Genomic DNA, 22,265 nt, shown 5'->3' with positions numbered 1-22,265 from the left:
TTTTTTTTAATTAAATATGTATTTTTTTTTTTACCATTATTACATATATTTAAATATGTTTAAGTAATTGATAAGTATTATTTACAGTATTTTTTATGTTATTTTAAATTTAAAAAAAAATCGATATATTTAACAACGATATTTTTAACATCGATATTATTTTTTCGATATTTTGGTACTTACCATGTTGTACATAGGGCGTCGATATTTTTGCTATCGATATAATTACGCCGATATTTGTGTAGGTCGAAATTCTGTCTGTCGAAATTCTGTCATAGATCCGAAGAGGGTGACCTCGCCGAGCCGGTGACCAGCAGTGACCACATCAAGGCACCATGCACAGTGCGCGCGGAAGTCGCAAGGCCCATCCAGGTATTACTGCACTCGCATGTAGTTTTACCAGGGCAGAAACGTCATCACAGCTGACTAGCTGCTTCTTCCGGGTGACATTTGTGAGCCTGAATGTTCTGACTTGTGGGAAGGGGGCTGCAATGTGATCTGGCGAGGGGAATTGCAAGAGGGTGATGCTTTGGCTGGGGTGACACGCCACACCCGTGATGACACACCACACCCGTGATGACGTAGGACTGAGCTGTGCTCCCTCCCTTGGCCTGAATGGGGCTTTGGGTTACACAGAGGCTACAGATATCACCATTGGCTTCTTTGACAGTCACTGAAAGCGCGGAGCGCTCGAGACCGGTGGAGTCCAGCTCACAGCCCGGGGTCAGCTCTGCAGACCGAGATGGTGCTCATTCAAAATGCCCTTTCTCCAGTGAACAGCGGGAGCTGCCAGCTGTCGGTGGCTGCCACCGCCATCCAAAATGATTCTGCTGCCATCGGAGAAGACGGTAAGGGGGTTCGGACAGCTTGAAAGGAGTTTTGTGTTTATATCCCACACGGTTCGGTTGAGGAACTAGTCGAGGCCATGGCATTGCATGAACTGGAGCATTCCCCCTCGGAGGAGATTTCAAAGCTGATGATGAATGAGAAACCAGCAGTGGAGGAGCCTACAAATGGAAGTGCAAAGGGCAAACGGGCAAGACGTTCGAGGAAGGAAGACAGCAAGGTCTGTAAAGTGAATTCAGCTGGGCCTGTCAGCAGCGTTGCAGCACCAGGAGGGCAGCGTGAACATAAACTGCACCACAAGGGCATGCACAATGAAGGCAAAGCTGGGACTGGTGACAATATAAACAGCAGACACTCGCATGCAGAGGATCACCGCTCTTCTGCGGGGCAGCTGGGAACTGAAATCTGCCAAAGCGACCTTCTCACCCATCACATTGAAGAAATGGATATGTCCTGTAACAGTGACCAGAGCAACATCCTTTCTAACAAGCGCTCTGCCATTTGTCTGTAAGCCCCGTCCTTTTGAGACTGGGGGGGGGGGCATGTTTTTGACTGAGAACGTCACTAGGTAGAAATAATGTCAAAAACACGCACCCCCCCAATCCAAAAAGGATGGGGCTTAGAGCCAAAGAATGACGTCACAGGGACATCTTCTCCAATGGCTGGCCGCGTTTAGGAGGCCCGCCACTGGAGAAGAGTGGTGAAGCGTCATTAAATCTCGCGAGCTCGAGTGTGCATGTGCGCACCTGACGCCACGTGAGACATAAAAAGGGGACCAGAAACGAGGGAAAAACGAGTGGCACAGAGGGCAGAAGGGAACAAAAAAACCAGTGGAACGGAGGGCCGAAGGGAACAAAAACAATGGAAAAAACGAGTGGCACAGAGGGCAGAAGGTCACAAAAAAACGAGTAGAACAGAGGGCAGAAGAGCACAAGAAACGAGTGGAACAGAAGGCAGAAGGGCACAAAAAACGAGGGAAAACGAGTGGCACAGAGGGCAGAAGGGCACAAAAAACGAGTGGAACAGAGGGAAGAAGGGCACAAAAAGGAGGGAAAAACCAGTGGCACAGAAGGCAAAAAGGCCACAGAAATACCGGAAAAACGTTTGGCACAGAGGCAAAATACAGAAATACAGGGGCAGCTAAGAACAGAAGGCAGAACGGGCAGAGAGGCACGGTGGCAGTGAGGGGAACAGAAGGAAAGACCGGGCAGAAAGAGCACGGGGACAGCGAAGGGAACAGAGGGAAGAGAAAGGGGCACAGACCACGTACAGGCAGAGGGGGAAGACAGACAACAGCAGTCAAAGACACAACAATGAAAATACAGGCAGTACAATAAAAGCAATAAAGCGGAGGATGAACAAACCTACCTACGGCCTACCACTGGCCAACAGGGATGAGGCTCCGGTGGTAGCCTGCGGGTGGTAGAGGGTCTCAAAACTTCCTCAGCAGAGGCAGCTGGGGCAGGGACACACAGGCGATGCTGTGCGGAGGGGGAGCGACACCTACCTTGTAGGGTCAAGGGTCGCTCTCCTCACCGCGCAGCTGCCGACCTATATGGGGAGGTGGGGGGGGAGCAGCAGCTGGGAGGCGGGGGCAGCAAATGGGCAGTGGACAGTCAGGGGGGCGGGCCGCAGGGGATGCAGCGGCGAGGGTGGTGAGGGACAACAAAGGTAACAGAAGGCAAAAGGGGCACAGAAACGAGTGGAACATAGGGCTGAAGGGCACAAAAAAGAGTGGAACAGAAGGCAAAAGGGGCACAAAAACAAGCGCAAAACGAGTGGCACAGAGGGCAGAAGGGCTCCACAACGAGTGGAACAGAAGGCAGAACCGGCAGAGAGGCACGGAGGCAGCGAGGGGAACAGAAGGGAAAACTGGACAGGAGCATGGGGGCAGCAAGGGTACAGAAGGTAAGACCGGGCAGAGAGAGCACGGGGACCGCGAGGGGAACAGAGAGAAGAAAAAGGAGCAAGGACCACGTACAGGCAGCGGGGTAAGACAGACAACAGCAGTCAGACGCTACAATGAAAATACAGGCAATACAATAAAAGCAATAAAGCCGAGGATGAACAAACCTACCTACGACCTACCACTGGCCACCAGGGATGAGGCGCAGGTGGTAGCCTGCGGGTGATGGAGAGCCCCGAACTTCCTCAGCAGCGGCAGCTGAGGCAGGGACACACAGGCGGTGCTGTGCGGAGGGGGAGTGACCTACCTGGTAAGGTCAATGGTCGCTGACCCTGAGGTCAGTTAATGCGAGCTACTTACTGTAACATTATACTTATGAACTTTGACAGCTAGTAGGGGAGATTTTTCCTCCAGTCCCAGAAGACCTGCGACCTTCATTAGCCCAACCCATACAAGGTGGTCAGTATTCAGCCTAGTATGTCATTCGCTTGGGCTGGAATCCCGCAGATTGTCTGGGCAGAGGGAAGTAGCTTGCTGTTCTGCTGCTGTGCACGGATGAAGTCCAGAGGCTTCTCCGGGGACGTCAAGGCTTCCTAATGGACATTCTTTTTGACGGCCCCTGCCTGCTTGGTGAAAAGGTGGACTCTGCCCTAGAATGTTTTAAAGAAAGCCTGGCAACGGCATATTGTCTGGGCCTTTAGCTGCAGTTTGGCAATCCTCCCCACAACAATTGTCCTTTTAGGAGATATGCCAAGGGCCTGCACTAAAGTCTTACCAGCCGTTTCGAGATCAGAGCCATTAGGCAGGCAAGGGCCCGGCCATTCTGAATAGTGTTCCTCACAATCTTTTGCCCCTCCAGTAAAAACTGAAAAACTTCTTTAGTGTACCCGTAGCAGCCAACAGCTATTTGGTGTGAGGCAGGATCAGCCATTTCCTGCAGGTTGGCAAAACTTGACAGATTAGTCCTACGGATATCAAACAGGGTACTATGCTCCTTTATTCTCTTTTAACCCACCTCACCTACAGTGGAATGCTTGTCAGAGGACCACCTGCCTGTCTTATGCTAGGAAGTGCAGACTCTTTTAGACAAAAGAGCCATAAAGAGGTTACTGACCTAGGAAGTGAGAATTCCTGCTACTTCTTTGTGCCGAAAGAGGAAAGAGAACTCCACCCTATCCATGAACTTCTCACTTTCAACGCCTTTCTTGTGCAAAGAAGAATTCAGGATAACCCCCCAACTCAGTTTCTGTCTGTTCTGGATACCTAAGCGTGAATGGTGGTGTTTGAACTGCAGGACACATATTTTCTCTTCCCCGTCCTGCAGGCTCACGGGCACTACTTGTGGTTCAAGGTGGGCCACAAGCACTTCCAGTTTGCCTTGCCCCCTTCTGCCTCACCAGTGCCCCATAGGTGTTGGCAAAGTTGATGCCGGTAAGTGCCTGTAAGGAAGTAGCTCTATATATACTGGACCAAAGTAAGGTACAGTGTGTGTATAGAGTCCCCGTCTCCAGAGGTATGGCAAAAGTTAACGTTAGATATAACCTTACTCTCTAAAGTGGTAGCTTGGTCGAGCAGTAAGGCAGTATCAGAGGACAGTGTAAAGGTTTTGTTGTACACACTCAGTCCGCAAATGGTCTCACGCACTCAAGAACTGAACTCTAAGCCAATTGTTTTATATCAAAAGATAGTTTTTTTAATTTTAGAACCAACTCGTAGGACACCCCCGCGCCGCACGGCCACCAGCTGTAGCGTGTGCTCCCCTGCCTGCCTCACTGAGCTTTCCTGCCCGCTGACCACGCCCCCCGCCGTTGCTCGGGGTGGTCTCCTGCGCTACTGTGTTTAAGTTAATTGTGCTGCCTTGTAGCCTATTTTAGGCTTGCACCCATTTCTCAGATTTTGTGTGCCCCCTTGTGCCGTTTTTCCCCGTAGCTGCCCCCTGTGCCCTCCCGCCCCACTCCCCGCCGCCGAGACTAAGGACACGCCCCCTTTGCCTTCTGTGCCCTCCCCTGGTGCGCCGATTGTGCGCCAATGGTGCGCCAAAGGTGCGCCAAAGGTAAGCCCGTCTGCGCCCGTCCGCGCCTGGACTGCGCCCAGCGCCTGGACCCCTGGCCCCTGCAGACGCCAGCCCACCCGCCGGACCTATGACTCCTCCGAAGTCAACGCACTCAACACCGGTCGGATCCCGGGATGCTACCGAGCCACCCCGAGTCACACCCACGGACCCTTCAGCTGCCACTCCTGCAAGTTCACCTGCATCCGGACCTGCACTACACGATCACCCACCAGGTCGAGCACCAGCAGCAACCACCTGAAGTGCATCCTGCTCAACACTCGCTCCGTCCACAGACACGCCATCGAACTCTGGAACCTCCTCGACACCACATCTCCAGACGTCGCCTTCCTCACGGAAACCTGGATGAACGCCTCCTCAGCGCCCGACATCGCCATCCCGGACGGATACAAGATCACCTGGAGGGACCGCGGCAATCAGACCGGAGCAGGCATCGCCATCGTCCACAGGAACACCATCCGCATCACGACCAACACCGACGACACCCTCACAACCGCCGAACACCTGCACTTCCAGATCCACACCGACCCCAAGACCACCCTCAGAGGCACCCTCAACTACAGACCACCGGGACCACGCACACAATTCAGCGAAGACATCGCCAACTTCATCTGCCCGCACGCCCTCTCCTCCGCTGACTACATCCTCTTCGGGGACTTCAACTTCCACCTGGAGAACAACAAAGACCGCAACACCACCACCCTGCTGGACAACCTCGCCAACCTCGGTCTCAAGCAGCTGGTGACCACTCCCACCCACTACGCCGGACACACACTCGACCCAGGCTTCTCATCCAGCAAAAGGACATCGTCTTCAGCCACGCCACCGGACTCCACTGGACGGACCACAGCTGCATCCACTTCAGCTTCAGAAGAACCACGATCCACCATCACCAGAAACAGGTTGCACGCAGGAGCTGGAACAAGATCACTGCCGACCAGCTTGTCGCATCCCTGAGCCAGCACCCTCCCACCAGCTCAGCGAACCCCAGCCAGGCCGCCGACAACCTCACGAAGTGGATCAGCACCTGCGCAGACGACCTCGCCCCACTGAGGACCCCGCCTGGCAGACCCGGCAGTAAGAAAGCACCATGGTTCACCGACGAACTCAAGAGCTCCAAGAAGAACTACAGAGCCCTCGAAAGAGCCTGGCGCAGAGACCCAACACCAGACAACATGACCACCCTCAAGCTCGGCACTCGAAAACACCATCAACTGATCCACGCCACCAAGAAAACTACATTCAAGGAACGACTGGACAACAACGCACACAACAGCAAGGAACTCTTCAGCATCGTTATAGAGCTCTCCAACCCCAACGCCGGAAACAACGACATCGCACCTTTGCAAGACCTCTGCAACTCCCTCGCCTCCTACATCCACTCCGGATCTCCAACCGACCCCTGCCCTCACCACGTCTTCAACAAGGCCGACGCTGTCATCGCTCCCCACCTGCGGGACATCATCAACACCTCCTTCGACACCGCCACCTTTCCGGAGAGCTGGAAGCACGCCGAACTCAGCGCTCTACTGAAGAAACCATCAGCGGACCCCACCGAACTCAAAAACTACCGCCCCATCTCGCTCCTCCCATTTCCGGCCAAAGTCATCAAGAAGACCGTCAACAAGCAGCTGGCCGCATTCCTCGAGACGAATGGATCCCTCGACCTCTCGCAGTCTGGCTTCCGGGCCAACCACAGCACCGAGACCGCCCTCATCGCAGCCACTGATGACATCCGAGCCCTGCTCGACAACGGGGAGACTGCGGCCCTCATCCTCCTGGACCTCTCCTCGGCATTCGACACTGTCTGCCATCGCACCCTAGTGCAGCGCCTCAGCAACGTCGGAATACAGGAGAAGGCACTGGAGTGGATCATCTCCTTCCTCGCCGGAAGGACTCAGAGAGTCTGCCTTCCACCGTTCAGATCAGAAGCCACCGAAGTCATCTGCGGCGTGCCACAGGGATCATCGCTCAGCCCCACCCTCTTCAACATCTACATGAGCCCCCTCGCATCCATCGCACGCCAACACAACCTCAACATCATCTCCTACGCCGACGACACTCAGCTGATCCTCTCCCTCACCAACGACCCAGCCACCGCCAGAGCCAACCTACACGAAGGGATGACAGACGTAGCCGAGTGGATGATGACCAGCCGCCTGAAACTGAACTCAGACAAGACGGAAGTTCTCATCCTGGGTGTAGGAAGGTGGATACCTGACTATGGTTGCCCCCAACTTTTTGCCTGGTGTTTTGCTGGTTTTCCGACTTAGTTGACCTGGGGCCCTGCTATTCAGGACCCCAGGCCTACTGCTCTCTGTAAAATGGATTCCATGTACCCTAGGTACATATCCAATTGGTACTGGGCCACCTTATCAGACCCTGTAACTCAGGGCATAGGTGTACCCAGGGCCTACCAGGGGCTGCAGCATGTATTATGCCACCCCTGGCTGGCCATCTAAATCTGACACAACTGGCTGCACGACAGCTGGGGCAAGGTGGTGTAATCACCCTTTGCTTTAGATATAGTATACCTATATCTAACCCTAAAATGGGCACCCGTATTCCTATCAGTCACTCCTATGGCAGGCCTTGACAATCCTGAAGGCAGAGTGCTTGGAATCGTGTGAGATGGTGCTCTGGCATGAGCTGAGCCCGTTTGCAGCTTGCGGAACCAAGTCCTAATAGCTGTTCCATGATAACGCATACCATATACTCTTAGGTGCATTATAATCCTCGTGGTTATATGCTATCTTTGGTATCGCTTTCTCAAAACATGTCGGGTAAGGTGTCATACGAATTGGAATACTAACCCCTCGCCAATTCTGGCGACGGGGTTAGCATTCCACCCTTCTAGAGGGACACGACATGGATGTAACTGTGAACCCCGGTTAAAGTTAACTCGAGCCTCAGCATCACAAAATGGATGCTGCCACCACAGACACAAGTCTGACCCCCTGCAGCTGGGAGTCCTTCCAGCGAGGGGAGCTTGGACAAAGGGTTTCCTGTCAGGGGCGGTGCTAGCACCATCCCAGACAGGGTTTTGTGTGTCCTGGGTAGGCAGGGCTTTAGAGGAAGGTGACTGCAAGTGGCACCCCGGTGCTCACTATGCATCTGCCGGCTAGAACCAGTTCCAGGGGCACACCAGCCCCTGAGCTGGGGAAAGTCCGGCATGGGAGAGGGGTGTAACTACCCCCCTTCCTGGTCCCACCCATGGGCAGGACCTAGTCGCGTGCCAGCCCCTTTTCCTAGTATAAAGATAGGAGCGGGCCCCCTTCCAAATTAGATCATCTTTGAATCCTGAAACTACTTTCTACGAAAGGAACTCTCGACTTCTTCTCAAGATTTCTCCCTTGTGACTAAGGAGTAGTCACCCTGCACCCGCAGGCACCATCCAAGAACACTGCGGTTTGCTGCACGTCCTTCCTCCGGAATCCGACTGACCAGCACGACGAGACCCGGCTTCCCTGGCACCTCTGACCTCTACCCACATCGTCAGCTCAGCTGAGATCCGTGGGTGCGACGAGACCTCGAGGGACCGGCCATCTTCAAGACTGCACGACTCTTGCCCAGCACGACCGCCGAGGGATCCTCGAGTGGGTGCTTTGGGGTCCGAGAAGCCCCAACTCTGAGCAGCTCCAGCACCGAAGTCCAGCCTCCACGAAATCTGCGTGGGGCCCTTCTGCTTTTTGCTGCTCACCGCGTTGTCTGGCTACTAGCCCGCTGGCTTGTGGCCTTCCCGACGACGACCGACGACATCAACACCGCTGGTCTGGTTGCTCCAGACTGGCTCTTGCTCCCCTCCAAAAGAGGAGCACCCCGGACCCTCCTGGTCCACTCCAGATGCCATTTTGAGTCCACCGCGTGGGCTTGAATTTGCCAAGACTTGTTGCCCCAAGCCTGGGTCCAGCGACCTCCATCCTGGTCGCCGACAACGCCTCCTGGTCCGTGAGACTGCAGAGCCCAGCGTCACCCACTCACCTGGTCGAGGTGACTTCACCCGGTGCCATCCTGGTGCCCATCTAATCACTGGCTAGTGATTCAGAACTTGGTCCCCTCTGCTTACAGGTGTCTTCCATCTTCGATCCAGGCTTGGATCCGTCCGAACTTCATCACTGGTCGCCTGCCAGCAACTTCTTCTTTCAGGCTCCATAGACTGCAACAAGGATTCCCGACGTCTTTCCAGACCTATGCAGCCGCAGCCCCTGGGCTAGGTAACTTCGGCATTTCGGTGCCCCAGCATAGCCTCACTATCCAAGGGTCTAGATCCTTTTTCGTTTTCAGCCTAACTAGTCGGATTCGTCCGATATCACTAACTTTGCAATTTCTAGCATCCATAGACTTTGTCCCGCATCCCGCGTGAGAGTGCACACTCTGCACCCGAGTCCTCTAGGCCTCCTGCTAGTAGGTTCAGTAGTCCAGTCCTAGCGATTCCAAAGCCTATTAGTCCAGTACTTACCTGCTAGTAATTTCGCATTCCACTTTTGTAGTATATGGTTTTTCGTGCCCCTCGGGCATTTGTGTAAATTGTGCAACTTAAAGTATTTTCGTAAGAGTTTTGTTGGGGGCTTAGTACCCTGTCCTCATAAAGAGTACAGGGCTGTTGTGATCTAAATAAATACACTGTTTATTTTCATAACACTTGTGTGGTGTCCTTTCACTTGGTGTTCAAGGGGTATATGTGATGGTATAACAGCTGGCTTAACACGCCCTCTAGAGTTTAGCCCGAAGACTGCTCTTGTCCATGCTACTAGGATAGCTGGTCTATCGGTTGACTTACAACCAATCACCATAAGGGTTGTTTGGACTGATACATAGTGATCACTAGAATAGTGAACACTGAATATCAGGCCAACTTCTCACACTCAACTACAATAAAGCTCTAAAAAATGCGCAAACAGCCTTCTTTAATGAAAAAATCAGTACGGCATCCTGCTCGTCCAGAGAAACTTTCCAAATCGTGAAAAAACTCTTAAAAACCCCAGAACCTACATGCACGAGTGACCTCTCGGACAATCACTGTAATGAGTTAGCCACGTTTTTTGACCAAAAAATACAAAACATCCTCCAGCATCTCCCCCCTGTGGACCCTCCACGTCCCCAACTGTTGCAGACCCAGAACACGAATACAGGACTTTACATGTTCACCCCCATCAGTGAGGACACTCTACGGCCTATCCTCCAATCTCTCAAAAGTGGGTCCCCGCGTGATCCAGCCTCAGTCAAGTATTTAAAACAGGTAGCTCCCACCATCCTTGCTCCGATGGTGAACCTGATCAATACCTCTCTAGCAAACGGAACGGTACCCCCGAGCTGGAAGAAGGCGGTGGTTAGAGCCTTACTCAAAAAACCCAACCTGGACCCCAGAAACCTGTCTAACTTCAGGCCGATCTCCCTCCTCCCTTGCATCAGCAAGATGGCTGAAAAATTCATTAACGGCCAGCTGTCCAACTACCTGGAAACCAATGAACTGCCTAAACCTTCACAGACAGGTTTCCGCCCAGGCCAGGGTACGGAAACAGCGATGGTAGCGGTTTTCGAAGAGGCTAGGAAGATCATCGATGCAGGAGGATCAGTGGCAGTGATCCTCCGGGACCTCAGCGCGGCCTTCGACACCGTCAACCACCATATTTTGGATCAGCGGCTCAGATACCTTGGTATTTCAGGGTCTGTTTTGTCTTGGCTAAAATCTTTCCTCCATAATCGCTCCTTCCAGGTGGCGGAGGGTGACTTCATCTCCAGCGAGACCCCTATACGTTGCGGAGTGCTGCAGGGCTCGTCGTTGAGCCCGACGCTCTTCAACGTATACATTTCGCCCCTTGAAAAAATTGTCACCCCGCACGGAATCAAACTCCTGACCTACGCGGATGTCACCCAGCTGGTTGTCTCCCTCAGTCAGCAGGAAAATCCTACCATCGATCTGTACTCCTGCCTATGGGACATAGTCAGCTGGATGAACAGATCCCACTTAAAACTCAACAGCGATAAAATGGAGATACTGGTGATGGGCAACCAGTCTCACTTCCGTCCGGAGTCCCTGTGGCCCCCGTGCATGGGCCCGCCCCCAACCCCCAAAGCAGACATCAAAAGCCTGGGGATCTGGCTTGATCAAAACCTCACCCTAAACACCCAAGCAAGGAAAACGGCAGGAATTTGCTATGGTCTACTACGCACCGCTCGCGATATCCTCCCCCTGCTCCCTTTCCAGTCAAGAAAGCTCCTCATACAGGGCCTTATCCTGTCCAGACTGGACTACGGAAAGGCCCGGTATCTTGACGCGCCGAAGTAAGTTACACTAGGCTACAGGTTGTGCAAAACGCTGCTTCCCGGATTCTTACTGACACCAAGAACCGTTGCACGGCTAAACAAGCCATCAGAGCACTGCATTGGCTGCCCGTTCTGCAAAGGGTGCAGTTCAAGGCCCTGTGCCTAACCCACAAAATCCTCCACGGAAAAGCTCCCCCTATCCTTAAGGACCTTGTTGTCCCACATACCACCTCTAGAACCCTTCGATCCTCCAATGCCCACCTAACCCAGACACCCAGGATCAAGAAAGCGCGCACTGGAGGCCGGCGCTTTTCCTACTACGCGTCCAAATTGTGGAACGCTCTCCCTCTTGACCTCCGTGCCCAACACAATCTCCTGCCCTTCCGGAAGCTTCTAAAGACTTGGCTGTTCCGGTAACTTTCCCCTCCCGCTCTCGCCTGATCTTCTGTCAGCGCTGGGACGCTCCCGGGCAGTCATGCGCTTTAGAAATCCTCTTACATTACATTACTCTTACAGTAGGCATCTCCACTAGCTGGATAGGCCCTGGTCAGCATGACAAAAGAAGAAAAGCCTTTGAGGCTCACCGCCTTTAAATGATGTTCCTGCTCGGGTGTAGGTGTGAAGCCTCCAAATATTTATCACTTCTCCCTGATCTGAGCACCTGCTCTATTTCAAAGATTCTGGAGTTCGCGTTCCCCTGTGGTGCCCCTGGCTGTCCCTATTCATCTGCTTTTCTCATTGCACCTCCAAACTCTCAGAACAACGGTGTTCAGGGATGTCTATCCTGAAAGATTACTCCTTTTAATTTGTCACCAAACACTACTTCAGGTCTTGCGATATACATCCAAAGGACTTCAGGGAGCAAAACAAACTCCAGCTGGTTCCCTTTCAAGTTGTGAGATTTTTCTGGTCCCGTTCTGTGATAATCCTTATAGTCTGTACATTAAGGAGCCAACCACTGCCTAGATGCTCAATTCAGAGCCAGTTCCCGCCCTGGATCTGATGTGTCCTAAATTCCTTCGGCCATAGTCAACGCTTCAGCAGATTACAGCCTTCAAGGATGCTGCAACGTTTTAGGATTGTTTATGATCATGCTGTTGTGCTTGTAAGGCCCACAGATCCATCAGGCAATGTTGGTCTCCTCCTGACCGGTCCGTCCTTGGGCGCTGTCTGACCCAGTTAAGGCTCATTCCATTACATACAGTGCTCGGTTGTGACTCACCCCGCTTTCCACAAGCTCCATCAGTTGATTCTGTATCTTCAAAAGACTCTTCTTCGTTTCAGGTTCCTGCCCCAACTTGACAGATCAGAAGCCAAAGTCGGAAAGGTTGAGCCCCATGTCACAATGTGTAATATCCGGGGCACAGCCTAGATAGATGGTGACTCTTCTCCTTTTCCCCAGCCATAACAGCAATATTTCAGGAAGAACCGTGGATGCCCTCCTCACCTCTGAATGTGTTGATATCCAAGGACTTGAGCATGTTCCTCATAACAAAGATGACAATGAGGAGGAAGATAATTGCTCTAGCCTCATTACAGTGATGTTATCTCATAGCTTGACCTTCAGTATGCCAATTGCTTAGACATGTCATCTAAAATGGAATTAACTTCTCTCTTAGGTGGTGCCCCAGTTGAGGAAAGTGTCTTTTTTGTGATGGTAGTAGGTAGAGCTCCAGAGGTGTTGGATCTGCAGTTGCCTATTGTGCACTTAACCCAACCTCTTGACCATGATGATGTAGTCTAGGCCTTCAAATTTGGTCCCTTAGTCCATTCAGCAATGCACTGACTGAGCCCCTCATGGCAGTCTAGCCATCGCCTTGCTTTTCCCTGCCTGTCAGTCACTGGTTGCTCAAAGGCATTCAACCTCTCTAGGTAAGCTCAACTTTGTAACTCTGAAACAGACTTGTGAGAGCCTTATTGTTCATGCGTCTATTAATAATTCTCCAAAATATTATGAGCAGATAGTGCTCAGGGGAATACATTTTGAGGTTTTCCAGGGCCATCCAAGCTTCTCCCTTGGAATGCCCTTTGATAGCACCAGATTGTTTGGTTAGAGGGTGCATTCTGTGCAACAGCTCTGAAAGGATACAGTTTCAGCTTGTTCTCTGTGGTTTCACTTCTCCGCCCGTCAGTTCCTCTATTAATATTGAAAGTTCTGTGGATACTCCATAGGCCTTGCTTTCCACATCAAGACAGCCCTTGTAGCCTGTCAAACAGCCAGCTCATTCCTTTTAATGCTCCAGAAACTGAGTTGCTGTGCTTTTTTTTTTGCATGGGCTTTTGCAGATTTTTCCCCTGCTTACTGTGACACAGTGGTATGTGGATTTAGTTATCACTTTTCTAAAAAAGTGATCCCTTCATGATTATGCTTAGTGATAGCACTGAAGCTCTTTAATCTGAAAACTTGTTTCTCATATAGTTCTGCCCATTGTGTCAGCGGGTTATAGGCATTATCATTCCAGTCTCTATATTCCACAGTAAAATTACTGCTCCTATTTTATTTTTTGAGTTATTAGTGAAGTTGGTGAAGTCTGATCAATCTGCTTTTTAGGCAAGTATTTAAGTTCTACCATTGCAAGTTCTTGGACAAAGCAAACATTTTTGTGAGGTATATAAAAATGGATAGCTCATTTCAATGTGCTGATAAGTTTTTTTTCTTTATTTGTTTCCCACATAGCATTTAATCCGTAGCAGCGGTAAACTCATTCTTCTCGACAAACTTCTGGTTCGTTTACGTGAAAGAGGCAACAGAGTTCTAATCTTCTCTCAAATGGTGCGAATGCTTGACATTCTTGCAGAGTATCTGAAGTACCGTCAGTTTCCTTTCCAGGTAATTTATTTTCTTGAATCATGATATGCTGTTGCTGTATGTAATGTGTATTCCAATTTAGCATTTGAATTATGCATATATTTAGTAGAATGCTAAAACGTACAATAAACTGTTGTGGTTCGATTTGTTTGGTGGGTGTTAGTTTCTAAAGGGTTTAATGGATCTGGCAACAGAACATAGAACGGAAAGAGACTGTAATATTACACATTAGACCAAAATCATCTTACCCTCAGCTTAACTGGTGATTATCAGCACAAGGACATTTAGTGAAATTCCCTTTTCCCAAACTTCCCCAAGTGATTAACACTTGACTTTAGTTCCACCAACAAAGACTCCTGCTTTACAGAGCATACTTTGAGAAGCACATCAATTGAAGTTGCTAATACACCCCACTTCAAAAGATGTCCAATACCAAATTCACTGTGAGAGAATGTATGTCTGATTTGGAATGCCATGCCCACCCACATAAGATTTGATACATCACTGTCAATCTTGACATCTGATCTACAAAAAACACCTACTAAACCTGTATTAACATATTTTGCCTGTCTCAGCCTTCCGGTACCATGCATAGGTCTTTATCTCCTTCTGTCTAAAAATACATGGCATTTTTGTCCGATTCCGATCCCATTATCTGACTTGACCTTCCAAGCCAGAAGGTTTCTGGCTCCCTCCCCATATTCAAAATGTGCCATCTTACTGGCTTCCCATCTTCTCATGACTCTTTGAAGGGATGATGGTATTGAGCTGATCTTTAAGGGTTTGTAGTGCTGATATAATTTACTGTCTTCTCGCTGTATCTATTTCTATATTCAGCCTAGTCTCGACTACTTTCATAGCAGACACTTTTTGTGTCAGTTCTTCTCTGTATTGCCTACTCTTATGGCATACTCTGTTTATGACTATCCCCCTTAGGAATGCTTTCCAGGTATCCTAAATCATTGAGATCGTTGCAGAGCTGATGCCTGTGGGAGCAGCCCACCCCATCTACTCTTACCTTAAGCGTTCTAATGCAGGCTAAATAATACTCTCCAGTATCATCTTGAATTATGCCAAGTTGGGATTAATCCAATTTATCTGTGCTCTTTTATCCTATCATAGGTGAACTTATACTACTTCTAGCCCTAAAAGGTACTAATAGGAAGCAACACTTCTCACTAAGAAAAAAAAAAAGATTACAGGAAGAGTGAAAAGAGTGAAAGAAGGAGGGACCCATATGAGTGTCTATTGCTTTACCGTAGCAGACCCATTTGAAGACTATGACTATGTCTATCTTCTGAAAAATGTATAACCTCTAAATTGACTAGAAGCAACACATGGTCAAATGTCCAATTCCGTGAGGGCTCGCCCCCTACCAAGCATATATCCATCCAGACCGCTGCGTGGTCCGATATGTGGGGCGTGAAATAGTCTATATTCTTAATCTTACCCCTAAAATCATGACTGGCCAGGATATAATCTATCCTTGATTTATGACCGTATATATTGTTATAGTAAGACACGCCTAATTGTACGCGCGACTGTGAGAAAGTGCCATCTTTCTTGCATTGGTATGCCCCCACTTTTTTCTGACTGCTGATGTGCTTTGACTGAGTGTGCCCTGGGCTCCTGCCAACCATGTACCCAGGGCCGGTGTTCCTTCCCTAAAAACTGTATCTGAAAGAAGCACGTTAGTATTAGATTCCTTACCTTAGAATATCCCCAGGCGTCAGTCTGGATCCGGAAACATTTGCGTAGCAGTACCCCTGCGCGTCGGTAGGCGTTGTCTGCAGGCGTCCCCCGCGGCTCCGCGTCAGTCGTTGGCGTCGTGCGCCGTGATGACGTCGCTGGAGTATATAGACGCCGCCTCCGTGCGCTGACGTCAGTTCTTCTTTTTTCCGCGCCAGTTAGCGCAGATCCGAAGAGCAGTACTCCGGTCCTTTGACCAAAGTTTTTGAATCCTTTGATACTTCTTCTTACGGTGCCGGTAGGATGCCTGGTTTTAAGAACTGTGATGACTGCGACCGCACAATGTCAGTCGCGGACCATCACCGCCTCTGTCTCCGGTGCCTGGGCCCCGACCACGACGTGGACGCCTGTGTCGATTGCCGGGCCTTGATGAAGAAAGCTAGGCGGGAGCGGTCCCGCAAGCTTCTCGAGCTGCCGGTGTCGGCCCCGCGTCGAGAAAGGTCCTGGTCCGGCCAGAGGTCGAGGGAGCGGTCGAGGGAGCGGTCACGGAGCCGTCACGAACATTCCGGAAGTCATCACCATTCCTCTGGTTCCTCAGGTAGGAAGCACAAGAAGTCGGGGCGTCGTCATCGTACCCCCGACGCTCGCCCGATGCGGCCGGGGGTTCGGGTAGCCCCACACCTGCGGCTCCGCATGAGCTGCCGGCGTGGCCTGCTCCATACCCTCCGGTCCCTGGGCAAGGCGTGACGCCCGAGGAGATAGAGGAGTTCCTCATGGCCATGAGGAAGCTGTCTTCTCCGACGGGGCCTACGGTGCCTTCGGGCCCAGTGCCCTCGTCCGAGGGCCCTAGCGGGTCGGGTGCTGCTGCCTCGACGCCGTCGGGTGCTATGGCGCCGCCGACGGCACCGGTCCCGGCGCCGCAGGGGCCTTCGGGGTCGACGCCGGCTGGCCAGCCGACCTCCCCGGCGCCGATCCCATCGGGGCTGCCCCGACGCCGTCCCCGCATGACGCCGGTCCTCCGGCGCCGGCTCCGGGCGGTGCCGCCCCCATACCCTCTCCGACTCCGGTCACGGAGCCGAACCGGCGCCGATGGGGCCTTCGAACCCCGAGGAGCCAGTCTACTATGTTGATCCCGATTATGATGAGGAGGCAGATTACGGAGCGGATTGGGAGGGGTCTGAGGACCCTCTGACACGTGAATGTCAGTACACTGCGGACTGGGCAGGTGACTTGGGTGACGCCAGTGGTCTCGACGACTCCCCTAACCCTGGCTTTGTCTCGCCTCCTACCGTGGCTTCGGAGGAGGGGGCTGCTTATTCAGTGGTGTTGATGAGGGCTGCCAAGGCCTTGAACCTTGAGCTCCCCTTCGTGGTCGTGAGGACTAACATCCTCACTGAGGTCCTCAAACCACAGTCATGCCCACAGGAGTCACTGCTGCCGTTCAACGAGGCCTTGTCTGACTTTCTTTTGGGCACGTGGTCCAGGCCCGCTTAAGGTTCGCCTGTTGATAGGAACGTGGCCAGACGCCACCGTCCGTGTTCGGATGACCCCAAGTTTCTGTCCACCCACCCCACCCCTGAGAGTCTGGTGATCCAGGCCTCCACTTCCCAAACCGCATTCCCGTCGGCCCCGCCCGACAGGGAATCAAAGAGGTACGACCAGTAATGCAAAAAGGTCTTCTCGTCCCTGAGTCTGGGACTGCGGTCTTGCAACACCGCGTGCCTCTTGGGCCGCTACACCCACTCTCTGTGGGACACGGTCGCGGAATTGCTGCCGGAATGCCCACCGGAGGTTTGTGCGAAGCGCGGCAAGGCTATGATTGAAGGCCGAGACGCAGCAAAATACTCCATTAGGTGTGGTCTTGATACGACCGACTCGCTGGGCAGAGCGATGTCCACGACGGTGGCGATTCGTCGCCACGCCTGACTGAGATCTGCCAACTTCTTGGCAGATGTCCAGAATGCTTTGATGGACATGCTGTTTGATGGCTGTCGCCTGTTTGGTGACAAAGCAGACCACGCGCTGGAGCGCTTCAAGGACTCCAGGGTCACGGCCAAGTCCTTGGGTCTTTCGACCCAGCGCCAGCAAACGGGTTCGTTTCGCTCCTTTCGTGGCCAAGGAAGGGGCGGTCCCACACGTGCTGCCAGCCACGCGCTGCAACAAACTTATCAATGTTGTGGCGGCCGTGTAAAACGCTGTGGAGGCGGTCGGGGACAACGGCGGGGTCAGGCCCCCCCCCCGCAGCATCCGCCACAAAATCCTCCTAGTCCGTGCTTTCAGGCCCATGTGACGCCATTGGGTGGCAGGGTTCGCCATCACCACTCCCACTGGCCCACCATTACCTCGGACAGGTGGGTGCTGCAGATCGTCCGAAGGGGCTATCTTGGACCTAAGGAACGTCAACGGCTTCCTCCGGAAGGAGAAGTTCAAGATAATGACATTGGCTCAGGTCTTGGCTGCTCTCGACCCGCAAGACTGGATGGTAGCGTTGGACTTGCAGGATGCATATTTTCACATCCTCGTCCTGCCGGCCCACCGGCGTTACCTGCGGTTCACGGTAGGCCAAGAGCACTTTCAGTTTATTGTGCTCCCCTTCGGCCTTACCAGCGCCCCACGGGTGTTCACAAAGGTGATGGCGGTGGTCGCAGCCCATCTGCGCAGGTTAGGGGTTTCAGTCTTACCCTACCTAGACGACTGGTTGTTGAAGGCGGGCTCGCCCCAGACAGTCGTCCACCACCTCCAGATGACGGCAGACCTCCTGCACGAGCTGGGGTTTTCCATCAATGTGCCGAAATCACACCTGTGTCCCTCTCAAAAGCTCCTTTTCATCGGAGCGGTTCTCGACTCGGCGCAGTTTCGGGTTTATCCTCCGGAACGGCGAGTCCAGGATATACTGGCTTTGATTCCCATCTTCCAGCCGTTATCCCGGGTTTCGGTCAGGTTGACGCTGCGGCTGCTGGGGCTGATGGCTTCCTGCATCCTTCTGGTGCATCACGCCCGGTGGCAGATGCGGGCTCTGCAGTGGGACCTGAAGTTTCAGTGGGCCCAGCATCAGGGCAACTTGTCCGACCATGTCTTGATCTCGGAGGGCACTGCGAGACAACTGCAGTGGTGGCTTACGGACCGCGATTGGGTCAGAGGCAGATCCCTCTCCCTTCCCCAACCGGAGCACGTTGTCGTGACGGACGCGTCCCTCCAGGGCTGGGGAGGCCACCTGGGAGAGGCGGAGATCAGAGGCATCTGGTCTCCGGCGGAGTCCCGGCTCCATATAAATTTGTTGGAGCTACGGGCGATTCGTCTAGCACTGAAGGCATTCCTCCCCGTTGTCAGCGGGAGTGCGGTGCAGGTGTTCACGGACAACACCACCGCCATGTGGTACTGCAACAAACAGGGCGGGGTGGGGTCGTGGACCCTTTGCCAGGAGGCTCTGCGTCTCCGGCAGTGGCTGGAACATCAGGGGGTGACCCTGGTGGTTCAACACCCGGCGGGATCTCTGAACGCCAGGGCGGACGAACTCAGCCGTCGGTGCTCGATGGATCACGAATGGCGTCTGAACACGGACGTGGTGCAAGGCCTCTTTCTGCGATGGGGAGAGCCTTGGTTAGATCTATTCGCCACAGAAGATAACGTGCAATGTCATCAATTCTGCGCGTTAGAGTTTCCAAGACGGCACTTGCACGGCGACGCCTTTCGGCGCGAGTGGAGTTGTGGTCTGTTATACGCCTTTCCGCCTATACCACTTCTGCCCAGAGTGCTGAAGAAGATCAGGCGCGACCGGGCCCAAGTCATCCTTGTGGCTCCGGACTGGGCTCAAAGGTACTGGTATCCCGAGCTACTCAGCATGTCAGTCGGTCCCCCGATCCGCCTGCCCCTTCAGGAGGACCTTCTGTCGCAGCAGTCCTCCACCCGAACCTGTCCAGCCTCCACCTCCATGCGTGGAGATTGAGCGGCGACAGTTGAGGCAATTTGACTTGCCTCCTGAAGTCTGTGATGGGATTCTGGCAGCCAGGCGTTCCTCCACAAAGTCGGTATACGCCTGCCGGTGGAACAAATTTGTGGCATGGTGCACAGCAAAGGCTGTGGATCCCCTTTCTGCCCCTCTTTCTGAGGTTCTCCTCTTTCTTCTCTCTCTTGCCCAGCAGGGCTCTGCTCTGGGCACTATCAAGGGCTACCTTTCTGCCCTTTCGGCCTTTCTGAGGCTGCCTGATCAACCTTCTTTGTTCAAGTCCCCTATTGTAACAAGGTTCTCGAAGGGCATCACACACATGTATGCTCCTGTTCCGTTTGTGATGCCTTAGTGGAACTTGAACCTGGTTCTAACTTTCTTGATGTGTGCTCCCTTTGAGCCACTTCATTCCTGTCCTCTACGTCTCCTGACTTTAAAGACGGCCTTCCTGGTTGCCATCACCTCTGCCAGGAGAGTGAGTGAGCTCCAGGCTCTTTCTGTCAAACCTCCTTTCATGTCCATTCATCCAGACAAGGTGGTTCTGAGAACTAGACCTTCTTTCCTGCCCAAAGTAGTCTCTGCTTTTCACATCGGGCAGTCCATCACCTTGCCCTCCTTCTTCCCGCCTCCGCATCCTTCAAAGGATGAAGAGCGGCTCCATCGTCTGGACCCAAAATGTGCGCTTTCATTTTATATGGATCGCACACGCCAGTTCCGGGTGGATGACCAGCTGTCTGTTCGCTACGTGGGTGCGAAGAAGGGACGGGCGGTGCATAAACGAACCATCTCTCGGTGGGTCGTTCTATGCATCAAAGCGTGCTACTCTTTGGCTCGGAAGGAGCCTCCTGTTGGGCTGAGGGCCCATTCCACTCGGGCCACGGCGGCTACTACTGCCCTGGGCCGGGGAGTCTCCTTGCAGGACATTTGCCAAGCGGCTACGTGGGCCTCGCTGCACACTTTTGCAAGGCACAACTGCCTGGACGGTCAAGTCCGGAGGGATGGCTTCTTTGGCCGTTCTGTCCTCCAGGACTTTCTGGTGTGAAATTGTATTGGTTCGCAGACCCACCACCGGGGTTTGGTATTGCTGGGGTATCTATTCTAAGGTAAGGAATCTAATACTAACGTGTTTCTTTCAGATGAACAAGTTACTTACCTTCGGTAACGATATATCTGTAAGAAACATTAGTAAGTATTAGATTTCTTACCGCCCCACCCATCCTCCCCGTTCTGCGAACTGATACTTAGGGTTAAGGACATCCCTTTCAGGGCCCTAGTTTCAATGGCACCAGTGTTGGTTCTCAGATGGCTCTGCGTGTTCTGGCGCGGAAAAGCTGTGTGCAAAGAACTGACCTCAGCGCGTGGAGGCGGCGTCTATATACTCCAGCGACGTCATCACAGCGCACGACGCTAACGACGGACGCGGAGCCGCAGGGGACGCCTGCAGACGACGCCTACCGACGCGCAGGGGTACTGCTACGCAAAAGTTTCCGGATCCAGACTGACGCCTGGGGATATTCTAAGGTAAGGAATGTAAATGTAAATGTACAGGAATTTATATAGCGCAAATCACCGAGCGGTTTCTAAGCGCTTGCTTAGGGAACCCGTCCTGGTATTCCCCTGTGAGATAACCCTGGCAGGGTATCCGCAAGGTGAAAGCCAGGCATCCCGCTGCGAGGGGCCGTTGTGGAGATTAAGCAAGCTATTGCCCAGAGTCGCAACGTGTGAACCCGTGAATCGAGTAGGCGCCGGAGCGAGAATTGTCGAGTCCATGGACATTTTAGGACTCAAGACCCTGCCTAGCCGGGAATTGAACCCTGGTCTCGGGCTGACTTCTGCTTCCAGGTCTGCCTCCTCTAACCAGTGAGCCACACTTCTCCACATCTAATACTAACTAATGTTTCTTACAGATATATCGTTACCGAAGGTAAGTAACTTGTTCGTTACAACTAAAACTCAATTGACATCTCTGGCCACCTGTCAGCCCCTAGTAAATGGTACCCAGGGCCTGGTGACCAGAAAAGACCTCTGAGGGCTGCAGCACTCTTTGTGCCACCCTCAGGGGCCCTGTACCCTGACACCCACACACTGCCTTTGCAGGCTGAGTGTCTAAGTACAGAACCTAATAAAGAGTCGACATGGCACACATCCCTGTGTGCCATGCCCACAGGACCCACTGCCCTGGCATACTTCAGTCACCCTTCTAGCTGGGTGCCCAATGCCAGAGGTGTGGGCACAGGTGCATGTGCCCTGTGCCCCTACAGTACCCAGGGCCATTCCTGGGCACTGTAAGTGCAGTGATGCCATTAAGAATATATGGTGCTGGGAGGTTGTCATTACGAACTCCACAGCACCATAATGGCTACACTGAAGACTGACATGTTTGGTATCAACCTTCTCAGCACATTAAACCAGCACTGATGCCAGTTTGGGATTTAATGTAGAATGTACCAGAGGGCATCTTAGAGATGCCCTCTGAAAACCTCACCTACAATCCACGTCTGGGCTGAGTGGCTGCAGAGGCTACCACACAGCAGACATGTTGCTGGACCCCTGGGTGAGGAGCCCCCCGCTCTCCTGGGCCTGCAGCCATGCACATCCTGGGCGAGGTGCTAGGTCTCCTCCCCAGGATGGGCATGGGGAAGCTTCAAAGGCATACTGCCTGTGTGAGCTTCTCCAGACCATTTGCTGTACCCAGCAGCTGGCCCCTACCAGTCCGGACCCCCACTCTGGC

General features: G+C 52.7%; 1 protein-coding gene across 1 annotated transcript in view; it reads left to right on the top strand.

Moving 5' to 3' along the window:
* The window catches only part of CHD1 (chromodomain helicase DNA binding protein 1), a 1,544,591-nt gene that overhangs the window by 566,154 nt on the left and 956,172 nt on the right, over positions 1–22,265 (top strand). The window contains exon 17 of the mRNA XM_086960963.1: positions 13,768–13,920. Coding sequence (XP_086817089.1) covers positions 13,768–13,920 — 153 coding nt within the window. The remainder of the gene's footprint in view (positions 1–13,767; positions 13,921–22,265) is intronic.

Source organism: Lissotriton vulgaris, chromosome 3_1 (assembly GCF_964263255.1).
Source record: "Lissotriton vulgaris chromosome 3_1, aLisVul1.2, whole genome shotgun sequence".
In the NCBI taxonomy this organism is placed as follows: Eukaryota; Metazoa; Chordata; class Amphibia; order Caudata; family Salamandridae; genus Lissotriton; species Lissotriton vulgaris.
The sequence above is the reverse complement of the archived record's forward strand: the minus strand, read 5'-3'. Positions and strand labels throughout refer to the sequence as shown.